The 19,955-nt window shown below is 42.9% G+C and overlaps 5 protein-coding genes and 1 long non-coding RNA gene across 32 annotated transcripts in view; 4 read left to right on the top strand and 2 right to left on the bottom strand.

The window, feature by feature from the left end:
• The first annotated feature begins 900 nt into the window (after positions 1-900).
• LOC147043184 (lactoylglutathione lyase-like) lies at positions 901-2,375 on the top strand. Of its 2 annotated transcripts, none has more exons than XM_085935811.1 (6): positions 901-1,167; positions 1,264-1,346; positions 1,433-1,573; positions 1,748-1,815; positions 1,894-1,983; positions 2,064-2,375. In XM_085935811.1, the coding sequence occupies exons 1-6, from the start codon at positions 1,099-1,101 to the stop codon at positions 2,162-2,164; spliced, it is 552 nt and encodes a 183-aa protein (XP_085791937.1). In that variant the 5' UTR covers positions 901-1,098; the 3' UTR covers positions 2,165-2,375. The 2 variants fall into 2 exon arrangements, with proteins under 2 accessions (XP_085791937.1, XP_085791938.1); XM_085935812.1 differs by having other exon boundaries at positions 906-1,167; positions 2,081-2,375.
• Positions 2,376-4,341: 1,966 nt separating this feature from the next.
• Positions 4,342-6,841, top strand: LOC147043183 (uncharacterized). 15 transcript variants are annotated; one of them, XM_085935730.1, is made up of 12 exons: positions 4,342-4,929; positions 4,997-5,022; positions 5,103-5,137; positions 5,207-5,250; positions 5,343-5,400; positions 5,490-5,530; positions 5,591-5,654; positions 5,721-5,794; positions 5,871-5,969; positions 6,045-6,326; positions 6,397-6,621; positions 6,697-6,841. In XM_085935730.1, exons 1-6 carry the CDS (start codon positions 4,781-4,783, stop codon positions 5,526-5,528), a joined length of 351 nt encoding a protein of 116 aa, XP_085791856.1. In that variant the 5' UTR covers positions 4,342-4,780; the 3' UTR covers positions 5,529-5,530; positions 5,591-5,654; positions 5,721-5,794; positions 5,871-5,969; positions 6,045-6,326; positions 6,397-6,621; positions 6,697-6,841. The 15 variants fall into 15 exon arrangements, 1 of the variants encoding a protein (XP_085791856.1); XR_015068667.1 differs by lacking the exon at positions 5,103-5,137 and having other exon boundaries at positions 4,346-4,744; positions 4,801-4,929; positions 4,997-5,055; XR_015068662.1 differs by having other exon boundaries at positions 4,346-4,744; positions 4,801-5,250; positions 6,045-6,209; ... (1 more) ...; positions 6,397-6,487; positions 6,546-6,621.
• Positions 4,437-11,168, bottom strand: LOC147043182 (uncharacterized). Of its 10 annotated transcripts, none has more exons than XR_015068672.1 (7): positions 11,030-11,168; positions 10,868-10,929; positions 10,551-10,615; positions 8,511-8,596; positions 6,678-6,818; positions 5,696-6,463; positions 4,789-5,635 (listed from the first exon to the last, which is right to left on the bottom strand). It is a non-coding gene; the product is annotated as an uncharacterized LOC147043182 (long non-coding RNA). The 10 variants fall into 10 exon arrangements; XR_015068670.1 differs by lacking the exon at positions 10,551-10,615 and having other exon boundaries at positions 4,790-5,635; positions 5,696-6,060; positions 6,138-6,463; positions 11,030-11,167; XR_015068675.1 differs by lacking the exon at positions 10,551-10,615 and having other exon boundaries at positions 4,792-5,635; positions 5,696-5,890; positions 6,138-6,463; positions 11,030-11,166.
• On the top strand, positions 10,825-14,023 carry znrd2 (zinc ribbon domain containing 2). 3 transcript variants are annotated; one of them, XM_085935726.1, is made up of 4 exons: positions 10,825-11,276; positions 12,150-12,301; positions 12,385-12,469; positions 12,647-14,023. In XM_085935726.1, exons 1-4 carry the CDS (start codon positions 11,261-11,263, stop codon positions 13,108-13,110), a joined length of 717 nt encoding a protein of 238 aa, XP_085791852.1. In that variant the 5' UTR covers positions 10,825-11,260; the 3' UTR covers positions 13,111-14,023. The 3 variants fall into 3 exon arrangements, with proteins under 3 accessions (XP_085791852.1, XP_085791854.1, XP_085791853.1); XM_085935728.1 differs by lacking the exon at positions 10,825-11,276 and adding an exon at positions 11,362-11,675; XM_085935727.1 differs by lacking the exon at positions 10,825-11,276 and adding an exon at positions 11,362-11,683.
• Positions 14,024-14,211: 188 nt separating this feature from the next.
• supt4h1 (SPT4 homolog, DSIF elongation factor subunit) lies at positions 14,212-15,211 on the bottom strand. Its single transcript, XM_085935729.1, has 5 exons — positions 15,042-15,211; positions 14,788-14,894; positions 14,652-14,707; positions 14,523-14,576; positions 14,212-14,400 (listed from the first exon to the last, which is right to left on the bottom strand). The coding sequence occupies exons 1-5, from the start codon at positions 15,108-15,110 to the stop codon at positions 14,333-14,335; spliced, it is 354 nt and encodes a 117-aa protein (XP_085791855.1). The 5' UTR covers positions 15,111-15,211; the 3' UTR covers positions 14,212-14,332.
• A 507-nt stretch (positions 15,212-15,718) lies between these two features.
• The window catches only part of rnf43 (ring finger protein 43), a 44,655-nt gene continuing 40,418 nt past the window's right edge, over positions 15,719-19,955 (top strand). The window contains exon 1 of the mRNA XM_085936352.1: positions 15,719-16,987. Coding sequence (XP_085792478.1) covers positions 16,766-16,987 — 222 coding nt within the window. The 5' untranslated portion in view covers positions 15,719-16,765. The remainder of the gene's footprint in view (positions 16,988-19,955) is intronic.

Below are 19,955 nucleotides of genomic sequence, written 5' to 3'. Positions count from 1 at the left end.
TCCGATTTAATGAGAGCAAATCCAACATCATAGGTGTGCGTATAGGAGTGTGGGGGGGGTGCGTCGACAGATGCTGTGAGCGAACAAGAATAACACACAAACATCACACACCAGCGGGATGGAAATAGAAACATGGGCGGAAGGGGGGGGGTGCATTTGTGTGAGTGCATGAGTGTTGGTGATTGTGTGTGTGTGTGTGTCAGGGCTGTTCAAAATTCATCATCACGATTTACAAAACTTTATCGGTCAGTCATGTCAGTGACGGCAACATGATGTTAGTTGCTCGACGGATCACTAATTGTGTGTGTGTGTGTGTGTGTGTGTGTGTGTGTGTGTGTGTGTGTGTGTGTGTGCGCGCGCGCATGCTCGCCTGCTTGGGTGCCGTGTGCAGTAAGAGAAGTGAAAGTGTCCCAAACAGACTTCAACTGTTTTCTTTTTATAAACTGCAGCTGGTGTTTGTACGTTGCTACTTTTAGATTCAGCGTTGAAAATTATAGTTTGAATTCGTTTTTAGGGTGGCTTTTTTGTTGTTGTTGTTGTCCTTATGTTTTTCCTCTTAATTTTAGTATAGACAGACAGTGATCAACAAATTTAATTTGATGAACATTTCCTACAGTTTTGTCATCCTTCACCCTTCCAAACAGTCAAAAACAATCATTGGGATAAAAATGGAATGAATTTTCTGTTGATGTCGATCAGGGGGAACATGTGAGCTGTGGCCAACAGCAGCACTTGTAATAGATGAGTCTACTCATTCTTCATACATATTCCCACATGCAAGGGAATTAAATAAGTGTACTGTAAAAGCCATTAAAGAATGATTGCTTCCAGTACCTGTAACATAGACGCCACATGTTGACACACGCAGCCACATTCCTGTTTGGGCGCACCTACGCAACGCCTTTGGGCGCGCTTCTTACAGTGAGTCTCGCACACGCCGCTCGTCGTCCTGGGAAAGACGTTCCGGCCGACGCCGAGGCTCCAAAGCCAACTTCGAAAAAGGCCTCGTGATACTTTGCCGAAGTTCCCGCAAGCGGAAATCCGAGCTGGCTGATCAGCTACGGGTTAAGCGGCTGCTTCTGACGGAGTCTTCGCGCCATGGACAGAGGAGGTTTGTCGGAAGAAGCGGTGGCGGATGCCTGTAAGGACGGAGACCCCGCCACCAAGGTCACGGATCGTCCGGCGTATTTTTAGGCTCGCCAGGTACGAGGCTTATGCTAATGAGAAGGTGATGTCATGGGAGCGTGTCCTTGCTGGCTTTAGGACTACATGATGCAGCAGACCATGCTGAGGGTCAAAGATCCCGCTCGCTCCCTTGACTTCTACACACGAATCCTCGGAATGACGTCAGTGCCGACCGGCCATCGGAGGCCTCGCAACTCCCACGCCACCTTACAAAGTGTGACTGCGTGTTTGTTTGGTTGTCTGTCAGATTGCTGCAGAAGATTGACTTCCCGTCGGTACACTTCAGCCTTTACTTCCTGGGCTTCGAGAACAAGGCCGATATTCCTACCGATATCCGGGAGAGGACAGCTTGGACGTTTTCCCGCCGAGCTACCTTGGAGCTTACCCAGTGTGTAAACACTTCATATTGAAGATTTATGATGTTACCATTTTTTTTTAACATGCATGCACACAGGAAGGTTATCAGACAATAAAAACTTAATTTACTTAGACATAGTTATCCATGGAATGTAACGTCAAGTATGTTATTGTATTTATTTGTGTGTGCGCGCGCATGTACCAGTAACTGGGGCTCAGAGTCGGACGCCAGCTTGACTTACCACAATGGAAACAGCGACCCCATCGGCTTTGGTGAGAAGTGCAGCCACTCTTTCATTCATTCATATTTGCAATTGAATTTGACATTTTAACTTTTTTTTTTTTTTTAAGGTCACATTGGCATCGCTGTACCCGACGTTGGCATTGCTTGTCACTTGTTTCAATCTCTGGGCGTCACCTTCATCAAGAAGCCACATTCTGGTAAAACAGGATTGTTTTGGACACTCGTCAATTCAAGGGATTTTTGAAACGGAAGTTTGTGAGCTTGATAACAGTTGCAGTTGTGATTCATTGGCAGGGAAGAGGAAAGGGCTGGCCTTCATTCAAGATCCCGACGGCTACTGGATCGAGATCTTCACTCCGGACAAGATGGCGGCCTTGATGGCGCCTTGACGCTGATCCTCAGGCGTGTGCACACAGATGCATTATTGTGTAAAAATAGTGTTCCTAATGAAGTGTCACAGACAAAACAGCCAATCAGGAGGTGGGGGTGAGGGGGTCGCTTTTTCACTTTCAGTTAAGTTGTGACTATGATTTTTACCTAATGAAACACACACACACAAACACACAAATAAATAAAATAACATACTTGACGTTATATTTCAAGGATAACTATGTTTTTATTGAGTGTTATTAGGTACACCTGAAAATGGCGGTGTACCTAATGGAGTGTCCGAGTGACGTCACGGATCAAACAGCCAATCAGGAAGTGGGGGTGAGGGCGGGTGTGGCACTTTTTACTTTCACTTAAGATTTGCCCATGATTTTTCCCTAATGAAGTGGCCTGTTATTAGGTACACCTGAAAATGGTCGTGTACCTAATGGAGTGTCCGTGTAACGTCAGAGATCAATCAGCCAATCAGGAAGTGGGGGTGAGGGCGAGTGTGGCATTTTTCACTTTCGTTAAGCTTTGACCATGATTTTTCCCTAATGAAGTGGCCTGTGATTAGGTACACCTGAAAATGGCGGTGTACCTAATAGTGTCCAAGTGACGTCACAGATCAAACAGCCAATCAGGAAGTGGGGGTGAGGGCGGGTGTGGCACTTTTCATTGTCAGTTAAGCTTTGACCACGATTTTTCCCTAATGAAGTGGCCTGTGATTAGGTACACTGTACCTGTGTCTGGGTGACCAGATGTCCTCTTATCCCGGACATGTCCTACTTTTCAGCCCCAAAAATATATCCAGGGGCAGTTTCAAATATTGTCCAGGATTTTGTTCGACTGCCTTACATGTACAGTAGTACACTGTCAATAGAATTGCCACTCCGTTCTATTTCAGTCTATACCATGTTTCGCTGTAATCGTTCGCAAATAAATCACGCCCTTCTCCTCAAATCAAGCCACCAATGACATGTGAGGAAGTCGAACAAAATCCCGGACAGATTTTCGGGTATCAAAATTAGGACAAGAGGGAAAAGAGGACGTCTGGTCACCCTAGTAGTCACAAGGTCCAGGATGGACATGAGCGGTCTCAGTTGAGCACTTGATAAGGGATACCAAGCACTTTCCCCGATTGCATTTATTTATTTTATGGCTTGAAGGGGTGCATGGAATGACCACCCCAAAAATCAAAACTCGAAATTTCTGTGCTAAGGTGGCCGAATGTAATAATATTGGTCTGGAGTACAGGAGGGGCGGGTTCGAGTCCCGCTCCGTTGTAATATTAGGAAATTATACGGACTAATGTGCAAGATTCCAATTCGGTTTTCCAGAATACGAAGCAAAGAGTCCTGCTCTGTAAAACATTTACATGTTACAGAAAGCCATGTGTGAGATTCGAACTCTGTTCTCCTGAACTCAAGGCAAAAGCGTTAACCACAAGACCAATTGAAAATCAGAAACTAACGTAGCAGTATTCTTTGTAGATCAGTCGACCACTACACCTTAAATACATAATTTTCTTTCGAAATTCTCATGGCAATGTGGCCGAATGGTATAACACTTGGCCTGGTACTCGGTCGACCATGGTTCGAGACCCGCTGTGACCAACATTTACAAAGAAATCAGAAGGATGACCAAGATTCGAACACGAGTCTCCTGAATTCAAGGCGACAGCGTTAACCACTAGACCATCTGAAGATCTTACAGAGTCATGGCAACATCCTGTATTTGTAGATTAGTGAAGCCATAGACCATTAATACATAGAAAATATTCCGAAAATTTCATGGCAATGTGGCCGAATGGTATAACAATTGGCCTGGTACTCGGTCGACCATGGTTCGAGACCCGCTGTGACCAACATTTACAAATTAAACAGAAGGATGACCAAGATTCGAACGCGAGTTTCCTGAACTCAAGTCGAAAGCATTAACCACTAGACCATCTGACGATCTTATGGAAGGAGGCCAAATATTCCGTATTTGTAGATGAGTGGAGCTATAGACCTTAAATATATAAGAAAACTCCCGAAAATTTCATGGCGATGTGGCCGAATGGTATAACACTTGACCTGTTACTCAGTCGACAAGGGTTCGAGACCCACTCTGTCTAACCTTTACATATTAAACAGAGCGTTGTCCAAGAATCGAACCCGTGTCTGCTGAACTTAGGGCAAAATCTTTATCCACTCGGCCATCTCATACACAATTAAGTTGGAACGCTTCTTTGTACTTAGATGACACATCAGACCTAGCATAGCTGTCTGGATACTCTATTAATATGACTAAATCTACAAATATGACTAAGCAGGCTATGGTCGAATGGTTAACACCAATGCCTACGATACGAGAGAACCATGGATCAAGACCCGACCATACTCAGAAGTAGCACTTTGTCATTTTCCCTTTGCTTCCACATATACCTGCGAAGTTTTTTTTTTTCCCCCACCTTTAGCCTGTTAATGACGTCATCACAAAAATACTATATAAGACGTCACAAACGCGACACTCATTCTCTTGCCCACTTCTGACGGCGTCCTCGGCTGCGCAGCACGCTTTTACACAACGTGCAGCGTTTCAAAGGTAAGTCGATACTATTTCTTAGCCTTTTAAAACTAAATGCTTTTGCTCTCTTTCAGCGTCAACTTACACTTTGACAGTGTAACAGTGTGCTTACATTTTGCTACCATGCAAGCTAAAGAGCTTGCTCGAGCGTTGGCAGAAAAGCTCTTCGACTTTAAATTGCATCAAACGCAGTTTTGCCCAAGGTAAGACAAAACGTTTGCATACATTCACGACAGAATCAATCAAATCAAATGGTCTATCTGTCTGCAGGTGCGACTCGTCAAAACGAACCTCAAGTAACCTACTTTCTGTTCCAATAATGTGGATTCGTACGTAAGCCTTTTAATCAACTGCATCTGTCTATTTCTGCCCACAGGCCTCCATCAGAAAACCCCGATTGACTGCAAAAAGGCAAAAATCACGCTTATATTTGAAGGACGACTGACTAAAGTAGGTTTTTTTTGTTTTTTTTGTCTGCAGGTTTCAAAATGGCTGGCTTGCAGTTCTGAGCGCGCCCTGACTTCGTAAGACGTTTGCAAGTCTACCCTTGCTATCAAACTAGCTCGTATGACTGAAAATTTAACACTATGGGTTACAACGTTACCTTGTCTTTCAGGCCAACGAACTGCAGTTGGAGAGACGTTCAGAACTGTTCCTGTCTGCTTTCTTCATCGGTGAAACACATGCACACTTTCATACAAGAATTAATTGTTTGACCAATTTATTTCAGCGTATGCGTTGTCTTCCCGTTTCTGTCCACTAGGTGGTGCCAAAGTACCTGGAACCTTCCTTCGTGGATTGAAGGTACAGGTCCAGGTTTGAACCTATGACAAATCAAAGTGCTTGACCAGTTTGTCATTTCAGGTGGTGCTGGTCCAGGCAATCAGGAGACAAGGAGTCATGATCTTCCTGTCAAACATGCTGGCAGGTGACTAAACTTGGTAAATGTGGCATGGTAAGAACACTCACCTGCATTTTCTTTGTCTTAATGCAGTGCAGCTTCCAGTAAGAGTGCCGCGAAGACCTTCCACCAGCTGGGCCAAGAAATTCTCCAAAACCATGTCGCAGGTTTCAAGGCTCCATTTTCAGTGTTGCAAATCAACTTGCCCGACAGCAGCTTGACTGTTTCCTCATTTGTGTGCAGGTGTCTGTCCAGGAGAAGATCTGCAACATTTCAAGAGCTTGGCCTGCTGTTTCTCATCTAAGATTCAAGCGCACAAACGACCAAAGTCTTCAGCGGAAGGTTCCAATCTACAGTTAAAATTTTTTTTTAAAAAATGGTAAACTTAAATTGAGTCCATTTTCCTTTTCTTTACAGGCAGAAGTGGCAAATCCTGGTCCAGAAAATGAAAAACCTGTCAGTTTGCTTCCATTCTGTGAACTCCTTCACCTGCCAGTGGAGTAGATGCACCTGTGGCTCAAGCCAAACTGCAGCAGGCGAGTCACTTTCTGCACTTGGATTTGCCCCCTGTGGTTGTTGCAGGTGAAACGAGACATTCCTAGTATTCTACTTGCCAAAAGCTTCAAGGTTTTGTTTTTGGTTTTGCCAAAGTTCTTTTTGGCAGGTGTACCTCCTTGCTGCCTGGAGAGTTCTCTGCTGGTAAGAGAAGGAAAGTAAATTTCATTTCAGCCACCATGTTCCAAAATTCGACTGTTCTTTTTGTGTCCAGGGTGGTGCACTATCAAGTACATGCTGGAAATGCATTGGTTTTTGTGTTGCTTCCTCACCAAGTCAACCTGAGAAGTGGACAATATTTGCACGTAAGGCAATATGACAACTTTGTTCCAATATATAGTTTTTTTTTTTTTTTTTTGACAGGTCGCAAGGAACTAGATCAGCTTCCTGGTCATACAGCTCAACACATGGTGCCATGAACGAAAAATCTTTCACTCTGGTAAGTTTCATGCTTAACTTTTTCTGCACCAAACGTTGACTTCACTCATTACTTACCAATCTCTTTTTGTCTTAGGTCCAGGCACAGACTCCTCACCACTCGTCCCACTGGCCGACCACTTCACCACTCGTCCCACTGGCTAACTACTTCACCACTCGCTGACCATCCAACTTCTGTTTTGTGATTGAATGTTTATGCTGCAAAAGAAATAAAGTTTGATTACAAAGAACAATAACTCTTAACTCTTCATTCTCAACTTTAAAATTATCAATTAAAAAAAATAAAAAACCAAAATTATTTTCCAGAAATTTCCCCCTCCCCTGGAAATTTTTTTTCTGAAATTTTTTTACCGAAATTTTTTTCCTAGATTTTTTTTGAAAAGGGGTGGGTCAAAGCTGGAATACTGCTTTCTGATTCGCTGAGGGCTCAGAAAGTGGGTGGGGCAATGAGAATGAAGACCAGCGATTGGCTAAAAAGTGGGCGTGGTTATGTAAATGAGTACCCACACGATTGGTGGCCTTTAAAGTGGGCGTGGCTTTGTCAATTTGAAGCAATCTGATTGGTCAGACGTGCAAATACTGCATTCTGATTGGATGTTAAAAAGTGGGCGTGGTTATGCAAATTTGTGCTGCGTTGTGATTGGTCAGACCGATTTTAGGGGGCGGGGAAAGTGACACTTAGTTTTTTTAAGGCAAGTTTCAGTCTTGACGTGAGCGTTGTCCTTCTGTCACTGCCATGGACATGGCTTTTTGACTGTGACTCTCCATTTCATATGACTCAAAGTGACAGGAGTCATGTGAAATGGAGAGTCACAGTCAAAAAGCCATGTCCATGGCAGTGACAGAAGGACAACGCTCACCTCAAGACTGCCTTTGAAAACCTAAGTGCCACTGCAGCAACCATCAAGCGCAAACATTTTCCATTGAGTGAAGCAAATTTACTCATAAAAACACAAATTCAAGCATTCCAGTTGATTAATTTATTGGACAGAAAAGCAGTTTGAGGCGTCAATGTTTGTGTGAGACTAAAATAGTTGCACACAAACATTTGCATTGACAGGCATTGCATGGAAGCAGCTTAAGTGTTTGATGAGCTCAGGTGAGATGTCACTTCTGATGACGACACGAGCGCCACGAGGGGGAAGGTGAGCACATGCAAACAGCTGACATCTCTCACTGGGACTAAAACTAAGTGCCAGCTATTGCATAACATCATCACACACTTTTGGATGTGTTTTTCAATGACACTGATGCAAACCAAGTTAGTTGAATATAAATCAAATGTATATTTCTGATTAACCTGGTTTGCATCAATTTCATTAAAAACACATCTTTGAAGTAGTGCAGTAGCTGGCACTTAGTTTTTGGCCCAGTGAGCGATGTCAGACGTTTGCATGTGCTCACCTTCCCCCTGGTGGAAGGCACTGTGAGCCATTAGAAGTGACAAGCAATGAGCACCTCAACTAAGGTCCTCAAAATGAAAAAATTCAGTTTATGTGCCAAATGTTCTTTTTGTTAAACTATTTCCTTGGCAGCTTTAATGATACACTCCTATTTTTAACACTTTATTTAACATCAGATATCACAAACTATGAAAGGACCGAAACAGTAAGAGACTACTCAACTATAGCGCATTAGCGCCCTCTGCGGGAAACATGTCGTACTGCACCTAAGCCACATAATGCTTTGTCTTTTGACCACACCTTCTGAAACTAATGGCCCATCTGCTGTTACCCGCTACCTAATTCACGTTGAAACCGTCAAATAACTCAAAGCGCGGATTAAATTATCTTTACAAAATATTACTTCTCATCAAACTTCTTGATTATCTTAACTAGTCACCGAAGGGATAATACTCCATATAAAAAAGAAGGAAACAACATGCAGTACCTTTTGTAAAAATGTTGGCGTCTAGATGTTCTGATAGACGACCAGCAGCCAACGTGGAGCCTCAACTCTTGTAGTTTGGACATCAGCTTTTGCATGGAAAACATACAAAACAACATGGAGGTCAAACTAAGTGAGGGGAAGGTGAGCACATGCAAACAGCTGAAATCTCTCACTGAGACAAAAACTAAGTGCCAGCTACTGCATAACATCATCACACACTTTTGGATGTGTTTTTCAAAGACACTGATGCAAACCAAGTTAGTTGAATACAAAGCAAATGTATATTTCTGACTAACCCGGTTTGCATCAATTTCATTAAAAACACATCTAGAGGTGTTTGATGTTTAAGTTGTGCAGTAGCTGGCACTTAGTTTTTGGCCCAGTGAGCGATGTCAGACGTTTGCATGTGCTCACCTTCCCCCTGGTGGAAGGCACTGTGAGCCATTGGAAGTGACATGCAATGAACACCTCAACCAAGGTTTCAAAATGAAAAGACTCAGTTTATGTGCCAAATGTTCTTTTTGTTAAACTATTTCCTTGGCAGCTTTAATGATACACTCTCCTATTTTTAACACTTTATTTAACATCGAATATCACAAACTATGAAAGGACTAAAGCAGTAATAGACTACTCAACTATCGAGCATTCGCGCCCTCTGCGGGAAACATGTCATACTGCACCCACGCCACACATGTCTTTTGACCACAACTTCTGAAACTAATGGCCCAATTGCTGTTACCCACTACCTAATTCACGTGGAAACCGTCAAATAACTCAAAGCACAGATTAAATTATCTTTACAAAATAATATTACTTCTTATTAGACTTCTTGATTATCTTTACTAGTCACCGAAGGGATAATACTCCACATAAATTAGAAAGGAAAGACAACATGCAGTGCCTTTCGAAAATATGTTGGTGTCTCGATGTTCTGATAAACGACTAGTAGCCGATGTGGACATGTCTTTTGACCACAACTTCTGAAACTAATGGCCCATTTGCTGTTACCCACTACCTAATTCACGTGGAAACCGTCAAATAACTCAAAGCACAGATTAAATTATCTTTACAAAATAATATTACTTCTTATTAGACTTCTTGATTATCTTTACTAGTCACCGAAGGGATAATACTCCACATAAATTAGAAAGGAAAGACAACATGCAGTGCCTTTCGAAAATATGTTGGTGTCTCGATGTTCTGATAAACGACCAGTAGCCGATGTGGAGCCTCAACTCTTGAAGTTTGGACATCAGCTTTTAAGCATGCAGGTCAAACTAGGGGGAAGGTGAGCACATGCAAACAGCTGACATCTCTCAGCGGGACAAAAACTAAGTGCCAGCTATTGCATAACATCATCACACACTTTTGGATGTGTTTTTCAATGACACTGATGCAAACCAAGTTAGTTGAATACAAATCAAATGTATATTTCTGACTAACCTGGTTTGCATCAATTTCATGAAAAACACATCTAGAGGTGTTTGATGTTTAAGTTGTGCAGTAGCTGGCACTTAGTTTTTGCCCCAGTGAGCGATGTCAGACGTTTGCATGTGCTCACCTTCCCCTTGGTGGAAGGCACTGTGAGCCATTGGAAATGACATGCAATGAGCACCTCAACCAAGGTCCTCAAAATGAAAAGACTCAGTTTATGTGCCAAATGTTCTTTTTGTTAAACTATTTCCTTGTCAGCTTTAATGATACACTCTCCTATTTTTAACATCAAATATCACAAACTATGAAAGGACCGATACAGTAATAGACTACTCAACTATATAGCATTAGCGCCCTCTGCGGGAAACATGTCGTACTGCACCCACGCCACATAATGCTGTCTTTTGACCACAACTTTTGAAACTCATGGCCCATCTGCCGTTACCCACTACCTAATTCACATGGAAAACGTCAAATAACTCAAAGCACGGATTAAATTATCTTTACAAAATAATATTACGTCTCATTAGACTTGTTGATTATCTTTACTAGTCACCGAAGGGATAATACTCCATATAAAAAAGAAGGAAACACAACATGCAGTACCTTTCGAAAATATGTTGGCGTCTCGATGTTTTGATCGACAACCAGTAGCCGACGTGGAGCCTCAACTATTGTAGTTTGAACATCAGTTTATGCGAGGAAAACATACAAAAAAACATGCTGGTCACACGCTTTTTCCTTGATTAACGTTTGATCGACAGCCGAGTGGCAGTTGTGGGCGGGCTCGCTAACAAGCCACCTTTGTTGATATCTTTCTACGATAGCTAGCGAGCAACAAAAAAACTCGTGTCGTAATGATGCCCTTCCATATTTACATGTAAATGGAAAATAGAGAGGTTAAAATTGTTTGCAATACTCACTCAAAACAGTTAGCAGTCACCGGTAGAGCTCGCGGCACAGAGAACTGGCATACCTACGGCAACTGAGAAAGCTCAATATTGACAAATAGATACTCGTGGATTAACATGACATTGTCGTATTTGAATAAGCCTTAGGAGAATTAACGCCTGGTGTCTACTCACGTCAGACATTATTAAATCAAGAAATTTGACTGTATTCGACTTGTAAATTGATGTCGCAATAAAACCAAACCCCCCCAAAAAAGTGCGGTCCTTTCCTGTAATTCCACCCAGGCGCCGTTGAGAGGCAGCAGCGCTCTCAGGAGTGCGTCGTTCGCCTTCCGCCGACAACAGAAAAGAAATCCCGTGACGTCGTCACGCTGTACGTACGTGCGTGCGGCGCCGCGCAGCAATATGTCGCTTCATGAAGGTATGTTTTTGTTACTTCCCTACTTACTTGCTTGCCAATTTGCAATAGCCGACACAAGCGACGCAAGTCTTGAACTCTTTGGAAAATCTTCTCTACTGTCGTTTGACTTTTGTGAACTTGACGTTTGGTTGCCTCGGCTAACGTGAGCGTGGTTTTGCTAGCTTGCGCTCCTAGCTAGGCTACTTTGTCACACTTGAGCTAAGTAGCGTTCACTAGCGGGGTCAAAGGCTCTTCAATGATTAAAAATTCACTAGTTGGCCCCTTTACGCGCGTCTCCGTCTTTGTTCAGACAGTCGGAGCTGTCGCGTGGCCGTTTGAAACTTTCCTAAATTTGTCGTCATCTTTTCCGCAACACTGACTGCAGTCATTGGAAAGCCCGCTCAACACAGACAACATCAAGTAATAATGTTCGTTATTCCTAAATCATTCGTTTTTAAGTGATTGAAATCTTTATGCAGAACGTTGAATCTCAGGATGAATAAAAGCATAAACTGAAAACCGCAATTGAAACAAATGGAAGTTTTTAGCCTCCTTTAATGGAACAAATGCCACAAAAACTCGTTAATAGTAATTGCAATTATGAAATTAATTGACGAAAACCAGACATGTTTGCTATATTTAGTCTGAATTAAATTATAATTGTAAAATGTAGTTTCAATTGTATCTTTAACTACTTTATTTCCCTTATAATTTTTTCTCACCTTTAACTTGTTTAGTTTTGTATTTAAGTGTTGTCACCTGTGATTGGGGAGTTAAGAATGAGCAAATGTCTGCGTTTGCCATCATCAGCGAATAATTTTAGCAAAGTCTTTGGCTATACACCATGTCGTCTTTGCCCATGATATTCTTGGTGCTCTTCTTCCATGATGCCAGAGGAGGAAGACTTGGAGTGGGAGCCTCCCACCGAGGCCGAGATGAAGGTGATCCAGGCCCGGAGGGAGAGACAGGACCAGATTAGCAAAGTCATGGGTGACTACCTCCTCAAAGGCTACAAGATGCTGGGCGAGTGCTGCGACGTTTGCGGCGTAAGTCTGACACTAACATTAACTCACTAAGATCTGGTGGGGTTGTTATGTGTCATTGTGAGTGTTTGTTTGTTTGTTTGCAGACCATCTTGCTGCAGGACCGCACACACAAGAACTATTGTGTCTCATGCCAGGAGCTGGACTCTGACGTTGACAAGGACAATCCTGGTAAGACTTAAAACATGGATACACACCAAGTGAGTCATTATGAAAGAATTTTCATAAAGTGTGACTGTGTTGTTGACACCAGGGCAGAAATGATCAATAAAATAAGTCACCACAGATGGATTTTTGGAATACTTTGTTCGCTGCTACAAAAGACTGATATGACTGGGGTCCTGTCAGCCCTCAATGCACAGGCGGCGTTGTCTCAGGTGCGAGAACGGCGTCTGGCGACCCGGTCTCCGGCTCCGTCTGATCCGGTACACGTCAACGGTGACTGCGGCGTTGTTGCCGTCCCCCAGCCCAGACCGGAGCACTGCGAGGGAGCGGCAGCCGGCGGCAGGGCGGTCCCCCCCGTGCCCGCGGCCCCGCCAACACCAGCACCCCCCGCCGTCATCGTCCCCGGAGCAGCCGCAGCTGTTTCGGGGGCTGCTGCCACCCCCCGCCCACCGGCGCCCAGTGCGGCCCTGCGTCCGCTCCCTCGACGTCCCGTGCTACAGGATGCCGAGGAGGCGGTGCTAAGCAAAATGCGCTGGGCCAGCGACCAGCTGCAAACCTGCGCCTCCCTGGAGTCCAGCATCCAGCTGTGCAACCTGATCTCCAGCTGCGCCGCCTCCCTGCGGAGCCTGCGGGAGATCAGTCAGTGAGGGTGCTTTGCCCTTTGAACTCTTGAGCAGGTAGGCCAGATGGCACCGGTGAGCTAGCTCTCATGTTTGTCTAAGTTATTTTTCTCTCTTCAGTGTTTGGCCATTAAAATGATTCCGCTGATGTTTCCATGGCAACCTGTTGTCTGGTCACAAAAAGTCTTCCCAATAGAAAACCTGCAGATGGTTTGCCCATTTGTGGTTTTTATTTTTGGGAACCAAAGGGAAGAACTCGCCTAAAACTGGTGACTTTTTTTCTCCAAATAAAAGCAACAAATTGTGAATATTGAAGACTTGACGTTGTAGGGCCGTAGCGTGGCCTCGTGTTTTGCACGTGTGCCTCACGGTTACCTAGCTCTGGGCTGCCAAGCTAGTTCCTTGTTCTGCGGTATGATATCTGCTCTAGATTGAAAGTCGGCATGTTTTGCAGACATTCACCAGTCAAAATAACTTTGCTTGTTTTGTTCAAAATTGATGTCTTGAATGATTAGGTGAAGAAACTTTGAGTTCTATGAAAATGTCTTCAAAAAATGTTAACACTTGATAAATGAGATTTTGGAAAATTAGAAATAGTCACATTCTTCAGAAACATATGACCGAATGACTCCCATGGTCACATGGTGCTACACCGATAGTGCAACCAATTACATTCTTGCAATTAGTCGGGACGACTACGAGCAGATTCGCGTCAAGTCTGCACAACGTGGGACATTTTGCTCTGATTGCCGTGTTCTGGGCCACCCTCCATGATGGATGGATTACCTGTTGTCTCCACAAGAGGGCACTAGATGCAAACGCCTTTCGGAAACTCAAATTAACTTGAAACTTTTTTTTTGTTTTCCCCCTTTCATACGTTGGCTCACCCGGAGGTATCAGTTTGTGAGATGTTGTATTGATCATAAAGAACTACACTATAGAGAGGAGTCAGAACCTTATTTTTTGAGTGGGGTTGGTCACATTATAAAATAATCTAGGTGTAGTCTGTTCGAAATGGTATTCTAGTATGAAACTGAATCTGTCCGAAGTGGAAGGTGAGGCGTAGTTTTCATTGCTAATTGCACGTACAGCTAGCAAGACAATAGACATGACTACATTTATAACACAGATTTATTTCTGATAAAAAAAAAAAAAAATGCAGACAATTTTTTTTTTTCTTTTACGTTTTGTACAAATAGTATTTGGGCTTCTTGGAAACAGCTGTTAAAAAAAAAAAAGAAAAAAAAGGTTAGGACTTCACAGCTGTATCTCTGGATTTGTAGATCACTCCCCTGCTTTTCAGCTCCCTCACGACACCTGGAAAAGCAGAAAAGAATTGAGAATGCCCAATGAAGGTGACGCTATAGAACACAATTAAGGGAACCTTGTGATGGTGTTAATTAACACAGGAGAACAAAAGTGTTGATATTGGGCTGTACCTGGGGGTAATCTGCCAGTCACCGAAACAGCATAAACACCTGGCTTGAACGTGCCTGTGTAGAATGACATGGAGGATGTGACAAAATTACTTTCATCAACTTTTTAATGCTCAACGTATTGTCTCTTACCTATTCTCTGCCATTTTGCAACCCAGCTGTCCTCAGGACTCATCTGAGCAATCACGCTGTGAGAATAAACATAAAATGGTCAAAATGATCTTTTAAAGACTATTATATTTCACATATTAATAAGATGAGCACTTACCCATCAAATGAAGAACTGGTGCACTCGTACACCATCTCTCTGTTCCCCTTCATCTGAAGGAAGGACTCACAGTTGTCACAGCCATCATATTCAAACTGGTCGATAGTCTACAAGAGAAGTAAAACTGATTACATTGCGGTAGTGGAACGAATTTACTGTAAACGAGTTTGTTTCTTAATGTAGGCACTGTCAACCATATGGCTACGTGTTAGCCGTAAAGCAGCAAGCGTTTCATTTGTCGTAATTCAGTTTACCTTCACTAAGGAGCAAAGCAAACACGCTCGTAGATGTCGAAGGTCTTTAGGGACGGTTTCCAGAGCCATTGTACTCTCAACCTGATAGTAGCTCAAACTGGCTAATGTTTACTGTGGTTTAGTCTCGGACTTATTACGTCATCACTGTGCGTTAAAGTTCGGAAAGGACCCTTATTTAGGCATCCATCTGACGTGCCTTATTAGAAATATACACGCAATTGCATTATTTGTAATAACGAGCCGAATAACAACAAAAAAAACATCCAAGGAATACACTAATGTCGTGACTGGATTACACATTTTTTTGTTGTTGAACTGAATATTGCTTCGTGTATGCAACTATGCGTTTTGATTTTACTGCCCCCCAGTGGCCACACTAGAAGTCGCCGTGCTTTTAGAGTTTAACCGCTAGAGGGAACTATGTGCTTGCTTTTATTAACATTATTTTGGTGCGTGGAGTCCCATATGCTTTCGCAAGGGTTCGTGCCGTTGCCTCCATGTAAATACGGGAAAAAAAAGTGAACATTTCCGCAACTCAACTTTCACAAGTGACACTTCAGAACGTATAGCATATAATACAAGTATATTTAATTTCGTGTTTAATTCCAATCTAACAATCGGTTCATATTGCCGCTCTTTTTTTTTTTATGTACCAACAAATCCTCGCCGATGACGAAGTGGCCCTGAAGGCAGCATGCCGAATGAGCAGGTAGCGGGTGTAAGTAAATGAGAATCCCTTAGTGTGCAAGCAGCGTCACACGGAGTCACGGATACGGGAGAGAAGATTAGTAGGACGGTGTGGGTGAACTGTGCACGCCGTCGCTCAAGTTGACCGACTTCACATGAGGATCACATGGAGTTTGGAGCACTCGTGTTCCGCACACTGTGGCGTTTCTTGCAGTTGCACCCGGTTTATGACGGATCTCCGAGGATCATATCCAGTTTCGTAGAAGTCATTGAAATCTGGAAGTGAAGTGGGAATAACTTTTTGATCTGACGAAAGGAAGGAAAAGGAGCCAACAGACGATGTTTATGCATGTGTGTGTTTGTGGTAATTAAATTCTTTAGGGAACAACAATGTTCGCACCGTTGAAGTTGTAAACATGTTACTTAACCATTTGGTTCGGCTGTGATCCGACCGCCCCTGCAGAGGCAACCTGGCTGGAACGTTCGCCTTTGAAGTTGAACTTCTTTTCCGTGTGCGTGCGTGTATGTGTGCGTGTTGAAAAATGTGGCGCCCTCGGGACTCTCTATCTGGCGACGCTGCTTGTCAACTCCCAGTGCGGTGTTGATAAAGGTGCAGCGATTGGCGCTGTGGATTTTTTCTGTTTTGTTTTTGTTGTTACACCCTCATTATTAGTATTAATGAGAAGTGAAGTTAAATGAAATTCGATTCATGCATGGACTGGAGCTGGGCTTTTTTTTTTAAATCCGCACGCGTGGACACGTGCACTTATTACACTTGCAACCCGGAGCATGAATTTAAACTTTTTTTAAAAAAACTTCTTTGGGATCGGAATATGCGCCTGGATGCATGCTTGAATATTAACTCTGAATGGAAGGATCGGGACGCTCACGCATGAGCTTTGATTCCGTTGTCTAAAGAAGCACAACATTTTTTGGGGGACTTAAAAAAAAAAAAAAACACGCTTCCTCCGTGATTTCCTGCTGCCTGCTTTGAAGTCCACCATGTGCGGCCGGGCTCCGCCGCCTCAGTCGAGGCCATGACCGTCCCCCCGTGGCGCCTGGCCGGGCTCTGGCCGTGGCTGCTTATGGCGGCCCTGCAGGTGGTGCTGGGCCAACCGGGCCCGGAATCCGAGCTGCCGGCCCTCCAAGCGCTCATCAAGGTGACGCTGGTCAAGCACGAACCGGCGGGGAGTCCCATCACTCTGAAAGGGAAGTTTGTGGGAGGCAGCCCCGGTTACGCGGAGGGGAAACTCATGCAGGTAAGGATGACATCACCCAAAAATCACATCCACTCTTTCCCAGCCATTATTACGTCAAGCCACATATTTTACGCAAAAGTAATCAGCAATCACCAATATCGAGGAAGGATGTCGTTCCACGCAAATGTATCTATACGTTAATTGATTTGAACCCATTATTAGTCTATTGCGTGCAGGGCAACAGAAGGGAACACTTGTTAAATCACAATTGAGTCACCAATGTGGTGCTGACAGGCAGGTAAGCCACCAAGGACCACAAGAGTAGTCATGGGGCCTGTTCTAAAAAAAAAAAAAAAAAAAAGGTTAGTCTAGTCCAAAAAGTTTGCGCCACCTTGTGGCTACTTGCCCGGTCACGTGATATGTTAAAAAAAAAATGGAGATCTTGGGGATTTGAATAATGTATTTTAAAACAATTGAAGATGCGATCATACTTAACTCTGCGAGGACTTAAACAGGTGCAAGCACAAAAAAAAAAAAAACAGGATTGACAAAGAGTTAACTGATTGAGTGAATGGCTGAAAAAAACCCAAAAAACAAAAGTTTTATCTCTGTGTGTTTCAATTTTTGAGCCAAATTTTGCGAGGAAGCCTTGACAATGTAACTATTTCTGTATGTAACGAAAGGCGGACAATGAGAATTACATGCAAAGTGTGCACAAAATCAGTAATTTACTTTTTCAAGAGGATAAGCAAAACATTCCATTTGCTGAATCATTTGCCGATATAAATAACCCACAATAGGTAAAACGTTTCCTAACCTTGCCAAGAGTAGAAGTAAAGCATTCCATTTGCTGAATCAGTTGCAGATATAAATAACCCCTAATAGGTAAAATATTTCATAACCCATCAGGTGAGTCGATTAAATACATCTTGGATTGAGAGATTTTGACCCAGGTCAATAAATAAATAAATAAACGCCAAATGGGTCAAATGTTACCTAACCTTGCACACGGGTAGATAAAGCAAGACAGTCTATTTTAGTGAGTACTGTGTTGGTACTCAATGTATCCAACTTTGATTGACACCGCAAAAGTGACATTTGTGTCAAACATTCTTGAGGTTTCCAAAAAAATGCCCCACTTATAGAGCCAAGTAAAAGAAACCTGCGTATTAGAGACATAAGTTAGAGATGATATTTTATGGCCAATAAATTGAAATTCAATTGTGCAGTGGCTGACCATTATGTAGCTGCTGTTGATCCAAAATGACATTCTTTTAAAAATCTTGAAATATAATTATAATTTAAACTTAAAAAAAAAAAAATCAGTACACTTTTATGTACTGGCGTTTCTGAACAAAATAACTATTTTGGGTTTAAAAAATGGAAACACAGTCTAACAATTTGTGTATTCTGATACTATATGATTACATGAATCCCTTGTCTCAGTTTACTGATGCCTCCAAGGTGTGTTGTTTCCCTCAAAAATTTCAAAGAGCCACATACTTTTTGCAATCCTCTATCCTGCGGTGACCTTGCATCGGCCCACAAAATATTTGCTCACCCTTCCCCACTCACTTTGAAAAATTCCTTAAGAATGGTGATGACATGTGTGTTCTTTCCAATGACGTTGACCTAAATTTTGAAAACATGTCTGTCACGTCTTGGCTGCAGTGTTGTCTTGTGCTAAAATGTTTAACATCAACTCTTCATCAAACAACTTTATTATCGAGGTGTGGTCGATGACAGTTAAATGAGACATCTAAACACACTGTAATTTGAGCTGAAGTGTTTTTTTTTTTTTTTTTTTTTTTTTTTTTTTTATATAAAGCTTTCTGGTACTCTGTAAGGAAGTATAGAAATCTGTGTTTCTTTTCATCATGCATTTTTTTAGCATCTAGGATTGGATTAAGGTTGCCTGGCCATAAAGCTCCACCGCGTCAATTTATTTACCGTCTCCTAAGAAACGGAACTATAGATATGCACCGTAGGATCTTGTCTTTCTTCGCTCGCAGGTGTTTGAGTCTTTGCCACTGTTAATAATGACCATTCCCTTCGCTTCTTCACGGCGATAGCGATCCATTCGGCACGCCACTTAGAACTGAATATGCCTTTGTGAGAAAACAGGTTTTGATCACATCAAACGTACTGAGGGAATTTCGACATTCCTTATTAGTCCCCCGTAAAACATTTTACACTGAGGTTGAAAATCCGTGAACAGGAATGTGCTGGAAGAAAAAAGGAGGTCAAGATGATCGGTGTGTCAAAGCTGCTGTCATCAGTTCTCGGCAATTTACTGTAAGATGGAATGGGAACTCCAAAGAAGAGTTTGCTCACAATTGGGCCGGTCCACGGTTCTGTCTGAGGTGAGGAAGGCCTGGTTTTGTCAGACGCTGCAGGATGCTCTTTGTTGCAGCTCAGGCTTGTTCCAACAGGTCCTCAAGGGCCCATGTGAGGTGCTTTACGCTCCGGCTTTATGTTCTTGCCTGGCAATAGATGTGAGGAAGGGGGGGCGGGTTCTTCTGACAAACTTGTGCTGAATCTCTCCTGATAATCCAGCTCTACTGTTTGCTTATTTTTAGTCAGGCACAAAAATGAAATCCGAGGTGCTTATTGACATCTGAATCGTTATATCGTGGAGGTCCTTGGTTTGCAGTGACCAACGTACGACCGCGCATATTTTTCACCTGGTTTTACATTTCAGCGTTTCTCATACTATATTTATGATTTTATTTACTACTTTCATGTTAGCACCAATTGTGACGCAACTCCTCTGACCAATCAAGGCCCACCAGTTTTCTGAAGCTGAGCCGTGATTGGTTGGGACCTAGCAACTGTGATGTCATTTTCGGTCGACAGCAAGCGGCAAAATGGCCGCCCTTTGAAATGCATCAAAACAAAGACTCTGAACGCAGTAGACTTTTTAATTAAGTGCAATTAAATAGGTTGCAATTAACTCAATGAGCTGTAAGTGAATAAATGTAATTAACTCAGTCGACTCACTAATAGGACTTTCACAGCTGAGTGCAGT

The sequence above is a fragment of the Syngnathus leptorhynchus genome, chromosome 17, assembly GCF_054491065.1.
Source record: "Syngnathus leptorhynchus isolate UIUO chromosome 17, UIUO_Slep, whole genome shotgun sequence".
Lineage (NCBI taxonomy): Eukaryota > Metazoa > Chordata > Actinopteri > Syngnathiformes > Syngnathidae > Syngnathus > Syngnathus leptorhynchus.
This window is presented reverse-complemented; position numbering and strand designations above follow the sequence as displayed.

Excerpts from the sequence above, each read along its gene's own strand:
- LOC147043184 (XM_085935811.1), top strand. The coding sequence starts at position 1,099 with ATGGACAGAGGAGGTTTGTCGGAAGAAGCGGTGGCGGATGCCTGTAAG. Across the intron at positions 1,168-1,263 it reads ACGGAGACCCCGCCACCAAG|GACTACATGATGCAGCAGAC; the intron begins GTCACGGATCGT and ends TGCTGGCTTTAG. Across the intron at positions 1,816-1,893 it reads CAGCGACCCCATCGGCTTTG|GTCACATTGGCATCGCTGTA; the intron begins GTGAGAAGTGCA and ends TTTTTTTTTAAG.
- LOC147043183 (XM_085935730.1), top strand. The coding sequence starts at position 4,781 with ATGCTTTTGCTCTCTTTCAGCGTCAACTTACACTTTGACAGTGTAACA. Across the intron at positions 5,023-5,102 it reads CTCGTCAAAACGAACCTCAA|GCCTCCATCAGAAAACCCCG; the intron begins GTAACCTACTTT and ends TTCTGCCCACAG. Across the intron at positions 5,138-5,206 it reads CCCCGATTGACTGCAAAAAG|GTTTCAAAATGGCTGGCTTG; the intron begins GCAAAAATCACG and ends TTTTGTCTGCAG.
- znrd2 (XM_085935726.1), top strand. Across the intron at positions 12,302-12,384 it reads AGTGCTGCGACGTTTGCGGC|ACCATCTTGCTGCAGGACCG; the intron begins GTAAGTCTGACA and ends GTTTGTTTGCAG. Across the intron at positions 12,470-12,646 it reads CGTTGACAAGGACAATCCTG|CCCTCAATGCACAGGCGGCG; the intron begins GTAAGACTTAAA and ends GGGTCCTGTCAG.
- supt4h1 (XM_085935729.1), bottom strand. The coding sequence starts at position 15,110 with ATGGCTCTGGAAACCGTCCCTAAAGACCTTCGACATCTACGAGCGTGT. Across the intron at positions 14,708-14,787 it reads ACCAGTTCTTCATTTGATGG|CGTGATTGCTCAGATGAGTC; the intron begins GTAAGTGCTCAT and ends TTATTCTCACAG. Across the intron at positions 14,577-14,651 it reads TGCAAAATGGCAGAGAATAG|GCACGTTCAAGCCAGGTGTT; the intron begins GTAAGAGACAAT and ends CATTCTACACAG.